General features: G+C 35.0%; 1 protein-coding gene across 1 annotated transcript in view; it reads left to right on the top strand.

Annotated features, from left to right (window-relative positions):
• Positions 1–22,707, top strand: part of Erbin (erbb2 interacting protein) — a 112,863-nt gene extending 90,156 nt beyond the window's left edge. The window contains 10 exon segments of the mRNA XM_048442928.3: positions 415–598; positions 4,732–4,873; positions 4,876–5,277; positions 5,279–6,277; positions 11,763–11,906; positions 14,049–14,165; positions 16,331–16,537; positions 17,818–17,910; positions 18,381–18,455; positions 20,643–22,707. Coding sequence (XP_048298885.3) covers positions 415–598; positions 4,732–4,873; positions 4,876–5,277; positions 5,279–6,277; positions 11,763–11,906; positions 14,049–14,165; positions 16,331–16,537; positions 17,818–17,910; positions 18,381–18,455; positions 20,643–20,750 — 2,471 coding nt within the window. The 3' untranslated portion in view covers positions 20,751–22,707.
• Positions 22,708–24,144: the final 1,437 nt, after the last annotated feature.

Genomic DNA, 24,144 nt, shown 5'->3' with positions numbered 1-24,144 from the left:
TAACATTGCTCAATTTTATTATAAAAACAAATTGAAAATATTCCATGTGCATAGGAAATAATTTCTTACCCAGATAAACTGTAGGAAGGTTGTGAATGTTAAGTATGTTTTTATTATATGAGTTCTTAAAATGAAAGAACATTTACCAAAACAAGTAGGTAGGCTTTGAAAACTACCCATCATTTTATCAGTAAGCTAAATCAAATCTTAAGTATTTTTAAATTTGATTACATTATAAAATGATACCACAACTTTAAAATTCTTGAATTTTGTATATATTTAGGATTTAATTTTCAGAAATGCCTCTGATTATCTTATCTGTTTACCACCTTGTACATGGAATCAATACAAAAACTTTCCGTAAATTCTTAGTGAGTTTATTATTGCTCTTAAATATTTTTGTTGTTGTTTCAGATGATGCAAAGGATACAGATTCTTTGTCAGATGAAGTCACACACAATAGCAATCAGAATAACAGCAATTGTTCTTCTCCATCTCGGATGTCTGACTCAGTTTCTCTTAATACTGACAGTAGTCAAGACAACTCACTCTGTTCTCCAGTGAAACAAATTCCTACTGGTAGTAACTCCAAAATAAGGTTTGTGAACATTTTAATAATATTATTTACTTATAATAAATAGAAATAGTAATACAAATAATAAATACAGGACTAAACATAAGCATTTTCAGAAATATACAAATTGCTTAGGCAATATATTTCTTTCCATTTTGAAACTTGTTGATTATTAGTTACTTACAATTCTGATATTTTGGTTTTGATTTTGATTTTTCTAGACAAGGTTTCTCTGTGTGACAGTCTGACTGCCCTGGAACTCACAGAGATCCACCTGCCTCTGCCTCCCAAGTGCTGAAATTAAAGGTGTGCACCACCACTGCCTAGCACAGTTCTGTTTTAAAATAGCTTTTTTTAGTTGAGAAAGAAACAACAAAATATAGTAGATTTTTAATTTCTAGGTAAAATGAACAAATATTTATATAAATATTTCTAGATGCCAGAATATATAAACAGCCACTTTAGAGAAATTCATATTGAAAGTAATTTTTATCCTTATAATTCATGTTAATTACTTTCTCTTACTGTGATAAAATGCCATGACCAAAGCAACTTATGAAAGAGATATGGTGAGGAAGAAATGGCAGCAGGCAACTAGAGTAGGAAGCTAAGAGATCATACCTCTAACCACATGAAGAAAGTAAAGAAGACAAATTGGAAGTGGGGTGAGACTATAAATCCTCAAGTCCACTCCTGGTGATGTACTCCCTCCAGCAAGGTTCCATTCCCTGTCTCCCATAGGCTCATGGCCCATATCATAAGGTAAAATGCATTTAAGTCTGTATTAAAAGTTCTCATGGTTTTTAAGTCTTAACAAAAGTCTAAAGTCTCTTCTGAGACTCAATACAGTCTCTTAACTGTGACCTCCCAACCTATAAAATTTAAAAAAAAAAAGAGTATACTTCAGCATGCTATGCCACGAAATATACAATACCATTCTAAAAGAGAGAAACGAGGACATAGTGAGGGAACACTGAACCAAAACTCAGCAGAGCTAACTCCAAATCCTACAGCTCCATGTCCAATGTCAAGTTCTGCCTGTCTAGCTTTGTGACCTTTGCGTACAACTCTCTCTTTGTATACATCTTTCTGTAGTCAGCTTTTGACAGATGTCCCATAACTCTGGTATCTGTAACAGTTTGAAGTTTGTACTGCAACCCAGGCTTTGCTTTAAATGTTCCACGCAGTGGCCTCTCATGGCCCTTTCACAGCAACTCCAATAAAAAAAAAAAAGAAACACCTCCTTGCTGGACTTTGCCTGTCCTCAGTGGCTCTGAAACAATATAGGAGGAATCCACCTTACTCTTACATTTTCCCATGGATGTCATTGACAAGTTAAACTGACAGCTCAAGTGGGCCCTTGATACCTCGCCCTACATTAGTAGCGTCTTTTGTATACTGAAGCAGTTCTCCCTGAAGACACCCTTGTCATTGTTCTAATGCAGAGCAGGGCACTGTCCTTAATGGTGATATCTCTAGAACATATCCCTTTTCTAGCACTTGCATTGGCTGTAGTATTAAGTTTTCTAGTGTTTTATTCTCTCCAAACTGCATTTTTCATTTCTTTTGTTCTACTTCCTGTTTGTAATCGATAGTAACTATGCCAGACTCTACATTATACTGTATTGAAATTTCATGCCCCAAAGAAATTAGTTCATTACTTTTTGTTTTGTTTTTAGACAGAGTCTCACCACATAACCCTAACTAGCCTTGAACTCACAGAGATGCTCCTGTCTCAGCCTTTCATGTACTGGAATAAAAGGTGTATATAGTCACAGCGGGCTATTATTATTTTAGCATCAGGCAAGTTCTTTGGGAAGAGAAGGCAGCCAAATTTTTTGCTAACATATCAATGAATGGCCTATAGCACAGTTACTAAGACAGTTGTTGCTTCCCTCCAACCTCTTGAGCAAGACTTTTCCCTTCTTCAGCACTCTTAGTGCTACTGTCTCCAGGTTTCTACTAGAATGGCCTGTAAACTCTGCTTAATTTTTAGTACGACCTTGGTCAGTCCTCCACATTCCTCCAAAAACAATCTGGTCAGATTCTTTACAGCAACAACCCACTCCCTGATGCCAACTTCTGTCTTAGCTTTTTTTTTTTAAATATTTATTTATTTGTTTATTATGTATACAGTATTCTGTCTGCAGGCCAGAAGAGGGCACCAGGCCTCATTACAGATGGTTGTGAGCCACCATGTGGTTGCTGGGAATTGAACTCAGGACCTTTGGAAGAGCAGGCAATGCTCTTAACCACTGAGCCATCTCTCCAGCCCCCCGTCTTAGCTTTTTTGTCTTCACCAAACATGATGTATGGGGAAAAGAGTTTATTTGTGTTTATGGTTCCTAAAGGAGAGTCGTGGCAGCAGGCAACTGAGAGATCACATTTAGACAGAGATTGCTCCTTTGTTCCCGGCTGACCAAACCTGAATAATCTCAGAGAAACGCTATTAATTATGACACTGGTTGGCCAATAGCTTAGGTGTATTCCTACCTGGCTCTTATATCTTAAATTAATCCCTTTCTTTTAATCTGTGTATCACCATGAGGCTGTGGCTTACTGGAAAAGTTCCCACGGTTGCAACGTCTTCCTTCTTCAACAGCTATGAGGTGTCTCCTTGACTCAATCTACTCTCTGGATATATTCTACCCTGCCATAGGTCAAAGGAACTTTTTTCATTAACCAGTAAAAGCAACACCTATACAGAAGGACATTCCACATCAATCACATCTCCAACCATAGCTAGAAAGAGAGAGCAAATTGGAAATGAGGCTCTTAAAGCTGGTCCCTAGCAATGTGCTTCTTTCAGCAAGGCCCCCATGCACTAAAAGTTCCTCCAAATATCATCATCAACTGGAGACCCAAGTGTCCCTACACATGAGCCTATGTGAGGCATTTCTCATTCAGACCACCATGGATATGTGGATCTTACTAGGGAGGTGCCATTTAAGGGTTTATTCAGATACTCTTGTTTGGTGCTATATATTGTCCTCAATATTATAGGAAATATAACAAAAGTAAGGGTAGTAATCAAGGAGAAAAGCAATACTTTTTACATGCTTTTTTAATAATGAACTGTGATTTTTGTATAGTGACTATAGTTTTAGAATGACACGTTTATGAAATATTTGCCAAATACATTATATTTCAGAATAATGGTTATATAGTTTCTTCTTTTGATCCCTTTTTGAACTTAGGTGTTTATACAGTTATTTATTTTAGTTTAACTTAATTGTTTATATATTTGCATTTAATAACTACTTATTATTAATGACATTAATGTAAAGCTTCAGAATTTACTTGTAAAATAGTCCTCTGCCATTTACTTAATCACTCAAGTTACTGTCTGACTCTCAATGTAGCTTTCCCACCTTGAAGCATTTAAAGTTTTAGCACATTTGTGAAATGACACAGAAGATACCATTCTGTTCTTGTTCTTGGCTTAGCCCTGGTAATCTATTTTGTAACAAGTTAGATTGAACATGGTGATTAAAATTAGTCTGTAGGTGGAGTTTTCCTGTGTCCCAGCGGTTGCTTCCCAGACAACTAGCGTGTAGATTTAATACTAATTATAAATGCTCGGTCAATAGCTCAGGCTTGTTACTAGTTAACTCTTATATTTTAAATTAACCCATATTTCTTACCTATCTTCTGTCTTGAAGCTCATGGCTTGTTACCTCATTTTCTGCGCATCCTGCTTCATCTGCATCTGCTGGCATCTTCTCTGACTCCACTTCATCCCAGCATCTTTAGTTGGTTGTCTTACCTGTATTTCCTGCTTGGCTACTAGCTAATCAGCTTTTTATTAAACCAATTTGAGTGACAAATCTTTATGGTATACAAAAGGATTATTTCACAGCATTAATCTTGATATTATTGATGATTTTTAACTGTTTTACTTTTCTCTCACTTAATAAAAATCTCCACTACTTAACATTTTTTTATTTAACTTTAATGTTAACTGATAGAAAAACATAAAACTTGTACATATCAGTAGGTTATAGTGATGTTTTGATACTTGTATATTATAATTTAAGTCTTTATCTGGCGCTCCATCAATTCTTTTAATGTATGTTATCAACAGATCAAATAGTTATTAATGACTTTCTGTTACCAAGAAAACTTGTCTTTATTACTTTCTCATAAAATTCTTTTAGGCAAGAAGATGAAAATTTTAACAGCCTTTTACAAAATGGAGATATTTTAAACAATTCACCAGAAGAAAAATTCAAAGTTAATGATAAAAAGGATTTTAAGTTGCCTGAGTATGATTTGAATATTGAAGAACGATTAGTTCTAAAATTGAAAAAGATGACTCAAAATCCACATCTGATGAATCTCGCCAGTTAGACCGTATCAACATGAATCTTAATAAACTTGTGACAAATGATATGCGCCAGCCAGAAATCACAGAAAGATCAAAGGCACAAGATATAGTACTCGGAACAGGCTTTTTAAGTGTTCATCCTAAAAGTGAAGCTCAACATACAGAAAATGGAAATAAGTATCCGAATTTGGAATCCATAAATAAGATAAATGGTCTTCCTGAGGAAGTCCCACAGTCTTTTGGTAGGATAGAACCCCAGAATTCTACTTCTTCTGCTGACATGAGTGTTTCTAAAAGCACTGAAGATCTCTCCCCTCTAAGAAGCGGTCCAGTCGGGTCTGTCATGAAGTCTCATAGTATAACTAACATGGAGACTGGGAGGCTTAAAGATCTATGACATTCTTAGTGATGATGATCCTCAGCCACCAAGTGCAGCAGTTAAAATGACATCCTCCGTGGACGGGAAGAACATAGTCAGGAGCAAGTCTGCTACACTACTGTATGACCAGCCACTGCAGGTCTTCACTGCTTCTTCCTCGTCTTCTGATTTAATGTCAGGTACAAAGGCGGTTTTCAAGTTTGATTCAAATCATAACCCTGAAGATTCAAATATATTAAGAGGTCCCATAGTAACTGCCCCACAGTCTACACCTCAACTGTATGGTCCTCCACAGTATAACGTCCAGTACAGTGGCAGTGCTGCAGTCAAAGAGACTTTGTGGCACCCTAAACAAAATTCACAAATAGATCCTGTCAGTTTTCCTCCTCAGCGCCTTCCTAGATCAGAGAGTGCCGAAAATCACAGTTACACAAAGCATTCTGCAAATATGAATTTCTCTAACCATAACAATGTCAGAGCCAATACTGCATACCATTTACACCAGAGACTTGCTCCAGCCAGACATGGAGAAATGTGGGCTGTTTCCCCAAATGACCGGCTAGTTCCAGCAGGAGCTCGGACTGCAGTTCAGCGACAGAGTAGTGTATCTTCAACAGCTTCTATGAATCTTGGTGATCCTGGTCTCACGAGGCGTGCTCAGATTTCTGAAGGAGATTATTTGTCATACAGAGAGTTACATTCAGTGGGAAGAACGCCAGTGATGTCAGGATCACAGAGACCGCTTTCTGCACGAGCATACAGCATTGATGGCCCAAATACTTCAAGACCTCAGAGTGCCCGCCCCTCTATTAATGAGATACCAGAGAGAACTATGTCAGTTAGTGATTTCAATTACTCACGGACTAGTCCCTCAAAAAGACCAAATGCAAGGGTTGGTTCTGAACATTCTTTATTAGATCCTCCAGGAAAAAGTAAAGTTCCTCATGACTGGCGAGAACAAGTACTTCGACATATTGAGGCCAAAAAGTTAGAAAAGGTAATTGAACGTGAGTTTTTTAAATTCTTTATGAATTTATTTATTTTTCTTAGAAATGGTTTATCCTTTGTTTTTAATCAGTGAAATAACACAGTCCAAATTATTTTCTACTTACAATGTAAGTGTTTTTTCCTGTTGCTGGAACCAGAGTTCTATATTTAAACTTAAGCCAGACAAGTGAGATGATTGTACAAACTGCTTTTTTACTCCTGAAAGTCTCTGATGGTCATGCAGTCTCCTTATGCTTGTGTGTCTCTTTTAGCCTGTACTCACAAACTGGATTCAGTATATATATAGACAGCCATGCTCAGCATTTTCTGAACTGATTACTACCAATGCTGATTGTTTAAATGTTGTAAGGAAAATACCAGTTTACTGTATAATTACTAAGATAATGAAATATATTTGTAAATGTAAATATTTCATCAAAAATTTTTTCTGCAGTCTATATTAAATGAACTAACATCACTGACACAGATGACTCTGGCAGCATGGCATTTATTTTTTACTTTGCTGAATTATATTTCTGATGTTTTTGAACAACTCAGTTGAGTGTTTTTGTGGCTATAGTGCAACTTGGAAAACTTGGTATAATCGCTAATGCTTATGTCCATCTCATAACTTTATTTATAAATCTGTGTCTTTTGAAAGGATACATTGTTATGTGGCCCAAAAATATAAAATATAATTCTTATGCCAGGCTTGGTATCATACACCTGTAACTGCAGTCTGCAGGAAGAGGTTTGAAGCCAGCCTGGGCTACAAAGAGAGATCTTATTTCCCCTTCCCACTCCCAACCAAAGATTTTTTTGTTATTAAGACTCGGCTTTATGTATCTCTCTAGGTTTTCTTTTTAAAATTACTCTTTCTCTATTTATTAAAGCTATAGTATATTTTTAAATACAGCTGAATATATGTAGTCTGTTGCTTTATAAATTCCTTAATTTATAGGAAAAAATGCAAAGTATGGATTATTTCTTTCTAGTCATTTGTAATATGTTTATTTTTTTAGCTAACATCTGTCAGCTGTAGCTAACTTCATCTTCATCCTTTCTGTTTGCTATAATTCTAACACACTGTTGAGGCTGTTTGAATTTGTGTTCATTTTGTTGGGAATTTGAAAATTTCTACAGCTGAGATGAGGAACATGGGTCTAATTTATAATGAACTTGTGTTTCACATGTGGAAGTAGATTTTAGAAGAAAAGGTTGTCAAAGAGGCTGTTTCAGAGACTTGAATGAGAATGAATGAAGTGTTTATTAGTAGGACGGAGATACAGGAATGAATTTCATGAGGACATCCTCAAAGTTTGATTGTAGTTGAATACTCCTGTACTTAGTTACTGTGGATAAGGGACAAGACTTGAGGGTTTGTGCTTTGCATAGGTGACTGTTTGGAATTCTGCTATTATCAGAGATAAAGGAGGGATTGCTGGTACAGATGGTTTTTATCTGGTATAGTTTACATCATAAGTGGCTTATTCTCCCACTCTTCTGTTTGATAGAGAAGTATCTGAACTTCAGTAAATAGGAAGCAAGCAGCATCTATCTCATTGTTGAATATGCCTTTTAGTTTTTTCTTTCCATTGCATAAATTATGTATTTTTAAATTTGATACACAGTTTCTTAGAAAATATATGACAGTGGTTTTATAGTTGTATTCTGAAAGTCAACAATTAATTCATTGGATTTATGAAATAGAACACTTGCAAGAAAGAAAATTGAAAGGCTGAATTCAAATCCGCTGTTGATTAGAGGGAGAGAGAGATGAAAAGTTTTCTCCTCAACTATTCACTTCTGTAATCTTAGCACTAGATGCGGTAGAGACAGTAATTCAAGGTCTGCTTGGAACTACATGATACCCTGTTTCAGAAACAAACAGTGTTTCTTGGGTACGAATGCAGAGAATAGGGAGAGACAGTTCACCTTGGCTGAATTAAGGATTTATTTATTTTTGAAAAAAATTGATAGTATGTTGGTTGAGTTAGGAGAAACAGAATGTTCTAACAGTTAATTTTACATAAGATAGCATAGTATAGCTATCTTTTGTAAAATAGTTCTAAACTTAAACAGAACCTTAAGATACTCTTACCACCACATTTTTTTGAGATTGCTAAGTGGTGGTGGCACAGGCCTTTAACCCCAGCACTCTGGAGGCAGAGGCAGGTGGGACCTCTATGAGTTCGAGGCCAGCCTGGTTAACATATGAGTTGAAGGCCAGCCTGGTTTACAGAGCTAGTTCCAGAACTGGCTTCAAAAGCTACAGAGAAATCCTATCTCAAAAAACAAACCTTCCCATATATTTCTCCCACTCTTTAAAATGTAAGTCCTCTTTTTAATTTTATTATTGCATGCATATAATGTATGCACATGTTAATTCATAAATAGAACCTTCTCAGTTCATAGTAATGTTACTTGTAGGTATGTTTTCAGGACTGTTGGTACTGGACAACCAGTTGGTGTACTTTTCCCTAGAGAAGACCACCTCCCCAACCCCCTTCTTTCCTCTTTCATATCACCACATTTTATGAAGGAAATTGAGGGTCAAAACAGCTAAGTAACTGACCCAGGATAATCTATATTATATGGCAGGAACAGAATAATTTTAAAAATTCAGGAGGAAATTTTCCGTGTGAATATTACAGGAAACCATTTTTTTTATTACAACATGATGATTGATAATGATGAAAGAGGCATTTTAGGATTTTTCAAGCAAATGTGTTCAGCATGAATTGATGATTCATACCATACCTAAGATTATGGATTCTGTAGAGATCAACTTGAAATACACTTTAATGTCATTTTAAAAAAATGTTTAAGTTACATTTAGAGTGTGTGTGTGTACATGTGTACATTTATCCATAAAAACTGTACTAGGAATTCAAACACACGTATACAGTAGTCAGAGGAAAACTTGTAGGGATACCAGGGATAATGCTTGCTGGTACCCTATCCTTACTAACCTAAAATATATTTTAGTCCTGAGTGAAAGAAAGAAATTTAAAAACTTTACTTGATCATCAACTTTTTTTTTAATTCTAATAGTTTTGAGAATGGAGTTTTTAAAGCATTGTGACACTGTGTGGAGATTTGGCAAGATATAACTTACTTGGTTTTGAGTTAATTGAATTTGATGTGATAATAGGGCATAAAATTATTTCTAATCTTTATTATAGTACAGAGACATACTTTATTTTCTTGTGTTCAGTAATGTTCTAAAAGTATTATATAAGATTCTGAAAGTTGACACTTTTAATTGTAGAAACTACTTTATGCTTTAGTCTGGCAGTTTTTCATTAGGTGTGAAATAGTAGCGTACATACCCAATACAAGTACTTCATAATGATGCTACTAATTAGCTACTTTAAATAGCAACAAGATTTAAACTGTAAACTTCAAAGTATTGCTTCAAGATGTTGGCAGATATTAAAGGACCCCGTTCTTTCCTTGGCACTGTGCATGTGGACATGCACACATGCATAATTGAAGGTGGTGGAGGAGGCAGCATGGGAAAATGCTTCCCTTACCTTTTGAGGTACTCAAATTTTTTGCTTTGCATAGTAGTTTATTGAAGCATATGCATTTGTGACCTTTTAGTTATAACCCTCTCCTTTATCCATAAAATAACTGTACTAAGAATTCAAACACATAAAATAGATTTTACTTTGAAGATCTTACCACTGACTTAAGTAAATTAACAAAGAAAATTTGAAAAGGAATTAAGCTGGGCGGTGGTGGTACAACTTTAACCCCAGTACTCTGGAGGCAGAGGTAGGTAGATCTCTGTGAGTCCAAGGCTAGTCAAACCATTTCCTTTCAGAGTTGAATTATCACTAATACTACCATTTGCTGATATCCCTACCTGTATAAAAAAATCAGATATAAAGTACTCTAAACCATATTAGTACAAAGTGGCCCTTGTCTCATTTACTTGTTCTTGTTAGATAATAGGTGTCCACCTAGTACACTGATAACCTTTGGTCACAACCCCTAGGAGGTTACATATCAGATATTTACATTATGATTTATAACAGCAAAATTACAGTTATGAAGTAGCAATGAAAATATTTTTATGGCTGGGAGTCACCACAACATGAGGAACTGTCCTAAATGGTTGCAGCATTAGGAATGTTGAGCACCACTCTTCCAGGGCCTGGCTAACACAGAGGTTTGTACTCAGCCCTGTTTTCTCTCTACATGATAACCATCAGGCATATTGACCAACAGTGCCTAGTACAGTGTGCCTAGCATTTAGTCAAGTTAATATGCTAAAGCCAATACTTTAGAATCCACAAAATACCTAAGGAGTAATAATTTTATAGATCTTTTTTCTTTTGGGAGTCTGTTATTTTGTGGTATTAGTTACCAACTTCAAAATTAAGAGAATATATTTCTGAAGAGTAATATGTAAATGCTTGCTGTTTCATTTCTCTATTTTAGTAACGGGTTTTGCCTAAAATGTGGTTTCCCTTTTTTAAGCTATCAAGCCCCATCCACATTGAAAATCTAGGAATGATGAAAATCAGAAGTGTTTTTATTAAAATGCATATTTAATTTTTGGTCAAATACAAGGGTCTTCATGAAAACCCAAACTGTAGAAGGATACTCTTATTGGGCCACCACTAACTCCAAAATGCAATAACCATCTACTTGAATGGGAAATGTTTGTCAACATAAAGTTTTTCTAGAATTGTTTTGATGATTACAGAATGACAGACACCTCTACAGAGGACTCACCTTTGTTTCCAGCACCTAATGTAAAGTGGTTCACAAGCTTTTATAACCCCAACTCCAGGTGATCTGATGACTCTCTCTGGTCTCCATGGCCACTCATATACTGGATATACATACATGTGTGCACAAACACATATACATAAATAAAAATAATAAAATATTTTTAAAAGTTACATTCTACAATTTAAAATATTTTTCAAAATGTGGAAAATAAGTTTTTGAAAGAATGAAAATGACTGGTAACCAGGTGTTTATCACAGAGACAGTTTGCTGTAGCATATATGTTTAAATGTTGATATTATTTAATAGTAGAATTCCCGTAGAATTAAATAGATCCTTTAGAAACTTATTTGACTGAGAATTACTGATTGCTGGTAAATTCATCTGATGTTGAAAATTTTGCTTATGTAAAACTTTATATAAATAAACACATACCTGAGTGTGTGCTCAGTTTCTGTTTCAGACATACTAATAGACATAAAGGAAATGGTAGTGTCTAATAAACAAAAGCAACTATATGTTTATACTTCTTTGATTCTTAAGCATGTGATTAAACATGATTATACCTGTTTTTTATGTATGTGTTATATAGCCGTATGTATCAGTTTCTTTTTGACTCTGAATTCAGTGTTGCATGATACTTGTTTGTGGTATGGGTGGGGTTACTTGTAAATAAATCTGTGTGCATAACATGTCTTGTGGAATTTGCATGCTACACTAATCTTCTGTAAATCTACCCTTTCTTTATATAGAGTATGCTGTCAAGGTCCTTTAATTCCACTCTTACTGCTGTAAGCAGCTCTCACTATGGCAGCTCTAGGGATCTGCATGGCAGCCAGGGCAGCCTTGCCCTGAGTGTTGCAGACGGAAGAGGTTCTGGTGGGCACATTTTTCGAGTGAGTACCGATAGTAGGCTAGTACTTTTTGCACACATGAGAACATTCGGATCTTAAGTGTTTTGACATTTCTAGGGGAAAAGGTTCTGTAAGTTAGAAATCTTTGTATTTTCTGGGTTATTTTTTTTTATATAGCTTAGATCTACAACTTCTGTCTTTAATTTTTTTGATCATAAGTTAATGATTTTTAGCCAGGTGATATAAATTTATAAGTCCAGTAATTAAGAATCAGCTAATAAAAAACACTATATGCACCAAAGTTTAATCCCATTTCACTGAATATGACTAAATATGAGACTGAAGAAGTTGTAAAAGTATAGTAGAAAGGAAAAAATCCAAAACTTATTTAAAACATTTCATCATGGTCATTAGTGGTGGAAGATTTATTATTTAGTGATCATTTAAGAGTTAGTTATAAGGACTGCCAAGAGTGAACAAAAACAAGGCTGTCATGGCTTGATAAGGACTCACAGCCTCTAAATAAATCTCCCCTTCTGCCCTGAATGACCTTTCTTCTCTACAACCTTCTTTTATTCCTTCTCATAGTTTATTTCCATTTTGACTCTTTTATTGTTCTTGGCTCTTCACTTGTTCCCCAGACCCCTTCCACCTTCATCCCTGGATGTTCTCTGTTATGTTCTAGAGCAGGAACAGTTTTCTGGATTCAGTGGGCTGTGACTGCTCTGAGCTGGTCTTGCCCTGCGCTCCGCCATCTGCCATTACTTGGTGTCTTTGCTGTGTGCCAACAGCGGTCATCGAACTTCTTAGTTTAGAAGAAGAACAAACAGGCTGATGACTGCTGAGTCAGCCTTTACTTCAACATGCCCGGAGTGGATTTTATTACTTGGGAATCTTTGCCATTCATAGTCATCTAGACAGTTGTTCTTTCTAAATTTGTTTTACAAAAATATTTTGTCCTTATTTTCCTTGGATTTAAAGTTTATACAGACTTTGAATTTTAGTTTTTCATTTACAATGTGCTTTTGTATATCATGCGTAAGTGTAGTTGTCTATTCAGGCTTGAGTATAAGTTTCTAGCTTTGAGCTGTGTTGATTATATATTCTAAATGTATATCACAAAAAGAGAAGAAAAATTAAATACGTACTGTTAGTAGACAAATTAGATCAAATCACACCGAAAAATGCTAAGCCATGCTTTGAACTAGCAACTAGCTGGACACGATATGTCAGTTGCAAGTATTACTTTTTTAGATTAAATACAAATTCTTAAAATTGTATGTGTTCCATGGTGTATTATTTTGGAGTGTATTTTGAGTTATTTTTCAATATAAAATTTAATGTTTTTGCTGCTAAGCATGTCTTGAAAGAAGTGAAAGCAGCAGTGAAACATACTGTGCTTTGTTTTTAAATTAGGTGTGCTCAGAATTAACTCATGGTGGATATAGATGTTTAAATTAGGTGTGCTTAGAATTAACTTACGGTGAATATAGATGTTTTATTCTTATCATATTTATTAAAACAGTCAGGGATAATGACATTTAGCCTTTTTTTCATTAAGGTTATCACTAAGTTAAACTATAATTTAGCATATGGAGGTATGAATTAGTTAATGTTAAAGCATTTCTTTAAAACAGTGCCTTTAAAGTATTGAACCAATGTTAATATGACAGAATTATAGCACAGTGAGTTTTATACAGTGGATTTAGGGGCATTGCACATCATTGTAATCAAGGGGTGTTCTTGGTGGTGTCATGAGATCAAAGCATACCAGTTCATTTTCTTTTAATGAAAAACACTTTCTTTAGTGCTTTACAATAATTTATTAGTTGCTCTTAAAATTGGAGAGAATTAGCTAGCTTTAACCACTATACTTATTGAGTAAAGATATTAAGTTATAAGTATAAATGAAAGTAAAAGAAAAAACATTAAATGGTATATATTATAAAGATTAAAAATGTCTGTCTTTTTAAATTTTTTAACATGTTACAGGAACAAATGTTTTGCTATGTACCTTTGAAGGAAGCTAAAAGACCTGATGACAGTGATGATGATAGTATCTAACTTGAGTCTTCTGTGTCTCCAGTCAAGCAGCATTTCTTAAGCTTCTTTCATGCATCTCATTGTTTTGTTTCACATCTTAAAGTATATTATTTGTTTACTTTTTTCCTCCCTCATTTGAAGCATCCTCAGACATGCAGTCCAGGAGATTCTTGCCAAGATGATAGACTGATCTCAGGGGAGCAGAGCTACTCATCAGGTGCACTTAGTCTCAGAGACCCTCCAGACAGCGTGGTGAAAGTAGGTGCTCACAGCGGTGAACAGAGCCGCGTCTCTGAGCGCACTGTTTTCATTGTTGTAATTTGAAATCTCATATGTACTTTGGAAATACTTTATAAGGCTTGCTTTTATTATGTAGGATTATTTTTAAATGATTCGTAAATGCAAGAGAATTTGACTCTGCTGTTTCTTGATTTATTTTGTGATTTTTCACACTAGAGAATCGATTTATAATTACATTGCTTGCTACAGTTCCATCTGCTTATTTTAGCATTTGAATTAATAACTGTTTGGCATTCTTGACAATAAACCTACTTGGAGAGTTAGACAATGACTTTGTCTTAAATTATGCATTCTAGAATATTTTATTGTTAATTAAAAACATTTGAAAATCTTTAGATAGAATTAGAAATCATCTTGAAAGACCATGTATATAGTAGAAGAGGTGATCATTTTGTCTTTTTTAGTATTTTGTAGGAAAAACCTTACAGATAAAATATTTGTAGCAGTGCCAAAGATAATTCTTGTTCTCTCTCAGCTATTTTTGCTTTACCCACTTGCATGCCTCTAGTGTAACCAGGTACAATAGTTATTACTCACGTTTATTATATACAACTTTTAAGTTGCTCTTGAGGATAGGCATCCAGCCATCTGATATTTAAGCTCATACGTGCTTATTTATTTTATCCCTTTCCTTTTAATTCAAAGCTGTCATTCAATTTCTTTTTTTTTTAACATGCACCTTACAGCTTAGTTCTTAACACTTTTTTTTCATGAGTCATTGACTAAACATAGCTTAATATATTTCTTATTGTTTAAGATTGGTTTAGACAAAACTGAATATCCAGGTATCAGCAGCTTTTAAGAATAGGAGAGACTCAGTGTAATAGCACGTGTCTGTGTCCTACCACTTGAAACCCACGGCTGGAAGGTCAAGAGTTTGAGGCCAACATGGGCTACGAGGTCAGGGAGGCTGAAGAAGAATGATGGCTCAGTGAATAAAAGCAGCAGTCCTTGAGTCTGACAGAATGAAGTCAATCTCTGGAAACTACGTGGTGGAAAGAGAACAGACCCCTGAAAGTAGTCTGACCTTCACATATGCCATGGCATGCATGCACTGACTAATATATATATATTCTTTCTAAACAACAAACCTTTTTGTATCTTTAGCAAGATAGAAGTTCACAGTATACAATTCTGAAACTTCTGTCAAACTCTATGTTTGGATGATTTTGGGGGGGAATTTTAGTTTTCTTCTAATGTCCTTTGGGCAGAAATTCTTTTCAGTTAGCCTACAAGGAAATTTAAATGATGAATAACAGAAACAGGCTCTCTTTAGCTACATTCTTTGTAGAATAAAATAAGCTATTTACTACAAATGTAATCCAAAGTCTAAAATTCAGGTTCAGTTTCCTAATACATGGGGGTTATTAAATGTAGTTAGTTCATTAGCAAACTAATAATTTCACAAAATTTGTGGTGGTTCTATTTTGTAGTAAATAAAGTAGAATATCAGTATTTTGACTATTGTGTTTTTAAATATTCCATAGAATTACTATTTAGAGAGCTTGAAAATTACTGATAATATATGCATGCATAAAGAATAAATCACTTAATTTCTGTGTAGATAGCTGAAATTTATTTCTGAAAAGTAAGAAAGTTAAAATATATTCAAATTAAGAAAAAATTATACTCAATTAGTTTTTTTCTTGAGAAAAAACATAACTACACTCACCTTTTATGTATGTTATGATTTGGTATGAGAAAAGTATAACCTTCTAGTAGGATAACTTAAGTTTAATTTCTTATATATAAAAATTTTGTTTTATGTATATCAATAGTTAAAGTTTTCCAGTATACTTATTTCCTACTTTAACATTGGTAAGTGTAATAGTAGATTTATATATAACAGAAAAGCAATTTAAAATATAGATCGAGGCCTTCTTTTAAAAGTTTGCTGATGGATTCAATCAGTAAATATTCAAGAAAGTTTAGAATCTAGATATTAATAATTTTCTTTCTTTTGGAAGTTTTAAACTTAGAAGAATAAGTGAGAGTAACTCAGTATTTAATGGTGTATAATATTAAAACTCTAGTGCTTTTGTATTGCTCCAAGAAGAATGTCCAAGTACTTGTAATAAGACATTATTACTGGTTATTTTAAAGATAATTCATGTTTTTCTTAGATGCCTTTGAGTAATGGACAGATGGGCCAGCCTCTCAGGCCTCAGGCAAATTATAGTCAAATACATCATCCCCCTCAGGCATCTGTGGCAAGGCATCCCTCTAGAGAACAACTCATTGATTATTTGATGCTGAAAGTGGCCCACCAGCCTCCATATACACATCCCCATTGTTCTCCTAGACAAGGTCAGGAGCTGGCAAAGCAAGAGGTAAGAATTATCAAGACTGTTTGAAATATGAAATTAGGTTTTCCATATATTCTTACAGGTTAATAGCAATATATTCATATAGAATTTTAACAGTAGTTTTTACCATTTTGTTTTAAGTTTATAAAGTTTAGTTTTCTAAAGTGTTAGACTTTGTAGTTTTTAACTTGACTTTATGATCATGTAACATAGGATTTAGTGTTGGGGGTGTGGGTTGGTTTTTTTTTTTTTAATTCTAAATCAACTGCTTGTCCAAGTGGATTGATGGTGCTCCGTTAGATTTTCTTCTAAGACTATAAATAGTAGACCAGTAAGCTGAAGTGGTCCTGTTCTACACCAGAGTCTGAGCTTTTCGATTAAGAAATTCAGCTATAGTCTCCAGACCATGTTGAGGGTTTGATCTTCAAAACGTATAGGTCATAATTTCTTATACCTTAATGGTTTATTCATGAAGTAATAACCTTGAAACCCTTGGTATACATTTTGTTTTGAGCAAGTCTATGGTAAACAACATTCTTTAACAGAACTTTAGCTTCTATAACCTGCTATACCAGCACCTTGAAGGCTGAGGCTGGAAGGTAGTGTGTCCAAGGTCCACTTGGATGCATCAGACAATCCAGGCTAGCCTAGGCTGTTTAGTGAGACCCTTTGTTAACAAAACAAGCCAGCATTTAGGTCCCAGAGGCAGGAGGATCTCTGTGAGTTCAAGTCCACCTGTTCTACACAGCAGGTTCCAGGACAGCCAGGGCTACATATGTAGGTGAGCCTGTCTCAAGAAAAGAAAACATTTCTACACCTTTTATTTTACAGTAGTTTATAAAAACTGCTGTTAGTCAGTCTGATCTTACAGTCCTAATTCCCCTGAAGGTTATAAACAGAGGGAGTGAAGGGTTGAGTTCTAAAGCCAGTTCTCAATGTTAAGTATCTTATGGCACAAGACAGTAAGCATGTAATTTAAGTGGTCTGTAAGTGAAGACTGTTGGGAATGTGCATATGTGTTCTGTAGATATGCATCATGATGTTAAAATTAAAAATTCAGGCTGACTAAAAAGTAAAATAGAGCCAGTGTCAGTTGATTGACTGAAGTCATAAGTAATGTTAGGAGCCACGCTTTGTAATTCCGCTGTGCCTTTCCCTCACTAACTCATTAACATGAATAATGGTGCTCTGTGTTGTCGTGTCACCTCATCTGCTTGAACTTAATTCACCAGTATTTAAATATGGATATTATTGTATATTTTTTCTGGTATAGTGATATTTCCTTTATTTTCATATTAAATCAGATTCGAGTAAGAGTAGAAAAGGATCCAGAACTTGGATTTAGCATATCAGGAGGTGTTGGGGGTAGAGGAAACCCTTTCAGACCTGATGATGATGTAAGTTTTTTTTAAAAAAAAATAATTCCCTTGTACATTCATAATGTCTCATTTATTAATCTCATACTTAATGAGTGAAAATCTAATGTAAATTTTCTGGGTCTCTCATCTCTTTTCTTTCTTTATTATCTTTGTTTTTGAAATTTGCTTATTTCACGTTGTTTGAAATAAAGAATTTTACCTGAAATGTGAATATTGATATTACCAAGTGATTTTTAGTTTTGGTACTGCTTCTCCAAAACTGCATAGAAGTGATTTCATTGCATTTCTAAAGTCAGAATTACTAGAGGGAGAAATTATGTTGACCTGTTAGAGGGATACTCTGAAAAATCAAGAGACAGCTTCCACCATGTTCAAGTATTTGCATGGTATTGAAAAGGTTTTCCCTTGCTCCTGAGTCATGCTTTCAGTTTGTGGTTTGGCCTTAAATAATAATAATAATTAATAATTTTTGTGGTTGTTCATTAAAGGGTATATTTGTAACAAGGGTACAGCCTGAAGGACCAGCATCAAAAATACTACAGCCAGGTGATAAAATTATTCAGGTAATGAAGTTAACCTTTTTTATTTTCTTTCATTTTGCAATAATTTTATTTTACAGTACTTTCTAAATGTTTTAGAGTTTTAAATAGTTTTACTTTACTCTTTGAAAGTCATGTTTATATGTTGATGCATCATTTTAAGTTTAGAAATGTTTTTACTAATTTAAGAGGATCTACTTGAATGCTAGTTGTCATTATATCAGATAGTAAAATTTTTAAATCTGAGAAGCATTTTGGTATTTCCACTCCTTTTCTATATTACTTCAGTAACTTTATTATACCTAAGTACACGCAGTTTGACAGTCTCTTAGTTCTCAAGGATAGTCCACTTCCTCCTTCCTACATGAACTACTGTTAGTTAAGATAATAATACGAAGAAGCCTTCAAACCAAAAATGATAGAGACATTATAGAGTTTAGTAGTTGAAAGTAAATACCACCTCAGAACAAATCCCTGCCCAGCCCTTTTTAATGTTAGCTCAGTGCCTGCTTCAGCAGCACATACACTAAAATTGGAGTTACTAAAGGATGACATGCAAATTCATGATGATAAAATTTTTAATGGTTTTGATTTTTAAATAATTTCAAACTCAGAAAACTCACAGGAACTGTGTAACAAAAGTGATCATGCTTTGCCACACTATCTTTAGTATCCATTTTTCTTATTGCTTTTGGGCCACCAACCAACTCTCAAATCATGACACAGATTTATTAGTTAAGAATAATCAGCCTTAGTTTACACTTGTTTCTTGCTAGTTCTTATAACTTATTTTAACCTGTTTCTCTTCATCTACGTTTTGCCTCGGGACTTTTTACCTTTCTTTCATTCTGTATGGCTGGTCCCAGGCATCTCCCTCTCTTTTTCCCTTGTTCTCTCTCTCCTTCCAGGAGCCTCGATTCCTTCTCCTACTTATTCTCTCTGCCCGCTAGCTCCGCCTATCCCTCTACTCCCTAGCTATTGACTGTTGAGCTTTTCATTAGACCAGTCAGGTGCTTTAAGCAGACAAAGCAAAACAGCAACACATCTATACATAATTAAACAAATACAGCATAAACAAATGTAACACATCTTTACATAGTTGATCAAATGCATTATAAACAAATGTAACAACATCTTTGCCTAGTCAAACAAATATTCCACAGTATTATTTTCCCTCTATAGATAGCCCCACATAAACATTCACACACATACTTTTCTGAATAACATGAGAATCCATGCTTTCAGTTTTGTGGCAGGAAGTTATTATTTCTGTTCAGACATTCCTGGGTTTTCAGTCTTCTGAAATAAGATAAGTCTGTAGTGTTGCTTTTAATCTATAGTGTTCTCTTTAAGAATGAAAGGATTTAATTCATATGAAACACTTCAGTATGTATGTCTGTCTGGTCCAGAGTGAGAATTCAGTAAATGCTAGCTATCTTTTATATAACCTGTTTGCTGATCTTGAACCAATGGCTCCAATGAATAAGAAGTCTAGACACTGCCTGCAATTACCCTTGAAGTTTGGTAAACCTGGGTCTACCTTAACACATACATAAAATACCCTATCTGATCCTGTCTTGACAAGTACTTCCCAACATTTGAAACAATGTATTAGAATTGTATGAGGGTCTGAAGAGATGGCTCAGTGGTTAAGAGTACTTGGCTGTTCTTCCAGAGGATCCAGGTGGGTTCCTGGAAACAAAAATCTGTAACTCCAGTTCCAGGCCATCTAATACCCTCTTCTGGCCTTCTTGAATACCAGGCACAAACACACATGCAGGCAAAGCATCCATACACCTAACTTAATAAAATAAAATTTATTTTAAAAGAATCATCTGATAACCTGAACAAAATACAAGTTCCTGGGTTATTTCTATAGAGATCTTATTTCTGCTAAGTATGGAATGTAGGGACTGTTAGTCTGTGTGTGTTTTTAATTTTGTGTATATGTGTACAACACACATGTGCTGAACTTCATGAGTACAGAGGTCAGAAAACAACTTGAAGGGGTCAGTTTTTTCCTTCTGTGATAATGGTTCCCCAGCGTGGAGTCAGATGGAATCATTCCATCAGCCAGTGTGTTGTTTTAAATTGCTGGACTGGTCCTTTTTTCTAGTAGGTTATGAACTGGCTGTCAGAAATTTACAACTAGAAATGCAGATATTTTTCTGAGATTTTTTTTCTAAAAGTTATTTTCCCTCTTTCTTCTAGGCTAATGGCTACAGTTTTATCAACATTGAACATGGACAAGCAGTGTCCTTGTTAAAAACTTTCCAGAACACAGTAGAACTCATCATTGTACGAGAAGTTTCTTCATAAGGACTATAGACAAAAAAGAAGAAGAAGAAGAAGAAGGAAAAAAAGGAAAAAGGAAAAAAAAACAAATGGGGAAGATAGCAAGATTTATTGGAAGACACTTGGAGGGGAAATGACTATTTTGCTTATTTTTATATATAAAGAAGAACTCAGACAGTTGGCTTGGAACTTGTACATTACTGAAATAATAATGGAACTGTGGTTAGAGGGAACGAACCACTGTACAGAAGATAAAAAGAGACTGTTGAATTTATATCATATGAAATTTGTTGTTAGGTTTTTAAGCTTAGCAAATCGAGGCTACAAAAACAAAATTATGTTGTTTTTGTATAGAACGTAGGTTTATTTTTGGATTTCATACACATGACTGACTGTATGCAAGGCAATAGTTAGCCTTGATTGTAGCCCAGAGACAGATGGCAGAGCTATCTATCTCATAGCTTTTGTGCCCTTATTTTTATCCAACTGGTATTAATGTTTTTTCTGCCGAACTACTTTTTTCCATGTGGGTAAGAGATTTGAAGTGTTGGCTTTTGCTATGTGCATACTGAAGAGTGGTTAGATGAAGTTGGTGCTGGTGGGTTCACTTTCCGAGGCCAGAATAAAACATTATTTCCTATAAAAATCTGAGGCTAACAGTGGGAAAAAGTTATCTGATAATGTATTTTTATTAATAGAGTAATGCAATAAAATACATAATGTCTTTTTAAAAGACAATAATTGCATTTTATGAGCTCTGCAAGATCGATTCTTGTCTTAGCTGTTGATTATACATTTGCTACTGGTGATTCAATTTTTAATTTTTTTAGTTACTGAAGTTTTTAACTCTAATGTAGATGCATGTCCACACATTTCCCATACTACGAAGTTCTCTGATATTTTTTTCTTTAGCAAATGGTGGTACTTGCAATCTAATTTTTATAATTAGTACTCCATAATTAATTTATAATTTTTGTTTTAAGAAGCAAATTAAACCCAAAAGGCCAGTTTTAAGATTGTGTCTGTTGCCTATAATACGAAGTGTCAGAAGGTTTAGGAAAGCCTCTTGATTTTGTTTGGCCTGGCGTTGCCTTGGTAAAGTGAAAGGAACTGTGGAGTACGCATGGAGCTAGGAAACCAAAGCAAGTCTGTGAGACTGCGCAGTGATAGAGAAGTGCTGTGGAGAGCGGTGGAGCAAGGGATGGTCCCTGAGGCCTACCAGTGTGGAAAGGGTTCAAGTCAAGGGCTGTTCCTCCAGATCACGTTAAATGTGAACTCCACACTTGAGAGTCTTTAAAAGGGTTTCTAAGTGTACAGTGTAATAGTGTTTTACCACCAACTGCCTTTGTTCCTAGTTACTGTAACAAGTATTTGATGGTAGAGGTTATTTTGTTTATCCAAACCATTAATTTTATTTGCTTTTGTTTTATGTAATCAAATAAAATTCAAATGACATGCATGGTTATTTGGACCAAGGAAAGTGCCATAGGAGACCAGCAACTGTTTTTAGTTGAGGCTAGTCTGAAAACTTTTATTAGAGCAATATTCATTTCTCAGATTCATTTTTAAATTTCTCATATGCATAATTTGGGTATTTTTAATGTGATACGCTTTTTCTTCAACCTTGACTTAGTTGAGAATCTTGGACTAGCTAAAACAGCACCTGCATTATTTTTACAGAGTGAGTTGAAGCATTTCCATTCTAGTCAGAATAGTCAGCACTTTTAAAACATTTGAACTCAAATTGCACTTCTTTCAGGCTGTTATCAATTGGGTATTGTATAGTTTTCATAATTTTGATTGAAACCCTTTAACAACTCTTTGTAAATTTTAACTCATTTTAGTTGATTTTTCAGTACTATTTACATAGGAATTGATTTTTATGAATATAGTAGAAGAAATGTGCTGTATTTTGATAAAATTCACTTGTATGTGTTGTAATCTCTAAAACAAAGAATGACAAACAGCTTCTTTAATATAAGTCTCGGTGTTCCCTTTGTTCTTACTTTATGGCGGCATTGTAAGATAGTCACACTCTCCCTTTGTTGACTTCACATTTTCACAGCCACTTTAATTAGAAATAAGTAAAATAGATATAATTGTACAGTTCTCAATGGTCTTAACTCAAACCAGAATTGTTGATTATAGTTTTGCAAAAGGAATTAGGCTTCACAGAATCAGGGCTTCTTCAGTGATCTACCCTACATATTCCTGTTGAACTATTGTGAGTACAACAGATGTTATATACTCTGTCATTTTATTGCGCTGTCCTTTTCATTTTTGGAGTATTTATTTATTTATTTATTTATTTATTTTGGTTTTTCGAGGCAGCGTTTCTCTGTAGCTTTGGAGCCTGTCCTGTAACTAGCTCTGTAGACCAGACTGTCCTCGAACTCATAGAGATCCCCGTGCCTCTGACTCCTGAATGCTGGGATTAAAGGTGTGTACCACCACCGCCTGGCTAATTTTGGAGTATTCTTGAAAATTGGATAAGAAAGTTTGTTGCCAAAGTTTGGAATAGCATATGATATAAAGTAAAAGTAAAAAATGAAATTTTGTCCTTAAAATAATATGCAAAGTTTTCTTGCAGAATATGGGGGGTTTGTTGGGCTTAAAATTACTCTTTGTGAGAATTTTGTTAAAACAGAATTACAGAGTTTGATTAATAATCCGTGTCATTTGAAGAAACACAGAAGCCGCTTTTAATTTATATTGTTTACTAAATTGTAGTGATGACCATGCTCAAAACTGACCACTACTGTGCAACCATTTTGTTTGTAATAACTGTTCAAATGTGGTACCCCAATTAGTAGAGAATTGTACCAGTCTGGATGGTCAGTGAATGACTTAGGAGATACTCAGTCTATAAGGTGCTTTCCACACAAACATGAGAGCCTAGGAGTGGTTCCCTAGGACCCACATAAAAGTCCAAGTGTGGCAGCACATGCCTATAATTCCAGCACTGAGAAGACAGACAGCTCCCTGAAGCACGCTGACCAACCAGTGTAGCAGAATCTCAACTTCGGGTTCAGTGAGAGACCCTGTCTCAAAAAATGAAAAATAAATTGTAAGGTGAAGTGCTGTTGAGAAGATACCCAGTACCAGCCTCCATCCATTCACAACTAGTGCATGCACATTGCATACATGAACACTTACACATCGATGTGTATGAACACTTACACATCGTATTCTGGTGTTCATTAAACTCGGTTCCTCTGCCTCTGGAGTGTGTAGAAAGTGTCAGTTACTAGGTGCCTAATTAGTTACCTCTCCTGGTTGTAGCACTTAAGGGCTTATTTTGGCTCTGCAGTTGAGGTGCATTCCAGTCTCTAGGCAACCATCACATTGCCGCTGCACCCCAGAAGCATTTTGCTTACCCTCCCCTGTGGGCTGGTGCCCCACCCCCTAGTTAAATTCT

The sequence above is a fragment of the Myodes glareolus genome, chromosome 15 (genome assembly GCF_982192425.1).
Source record: "Myodes glareolus chromosome 15, mMyoGla1.1, whole genome shotgun sequence".
NCBI classification, from domain to species: Eukaryota; Metazoa; Chordata; class Mammalia; order Rodentia; family Cricetidae; genus Myodes; species Myodes glareolus.
The sequence above is the reverse complement of the archived record's forward strand: the minus strand, read 5'-3'. Positions and strand labels throughout refer to the sequence as shown.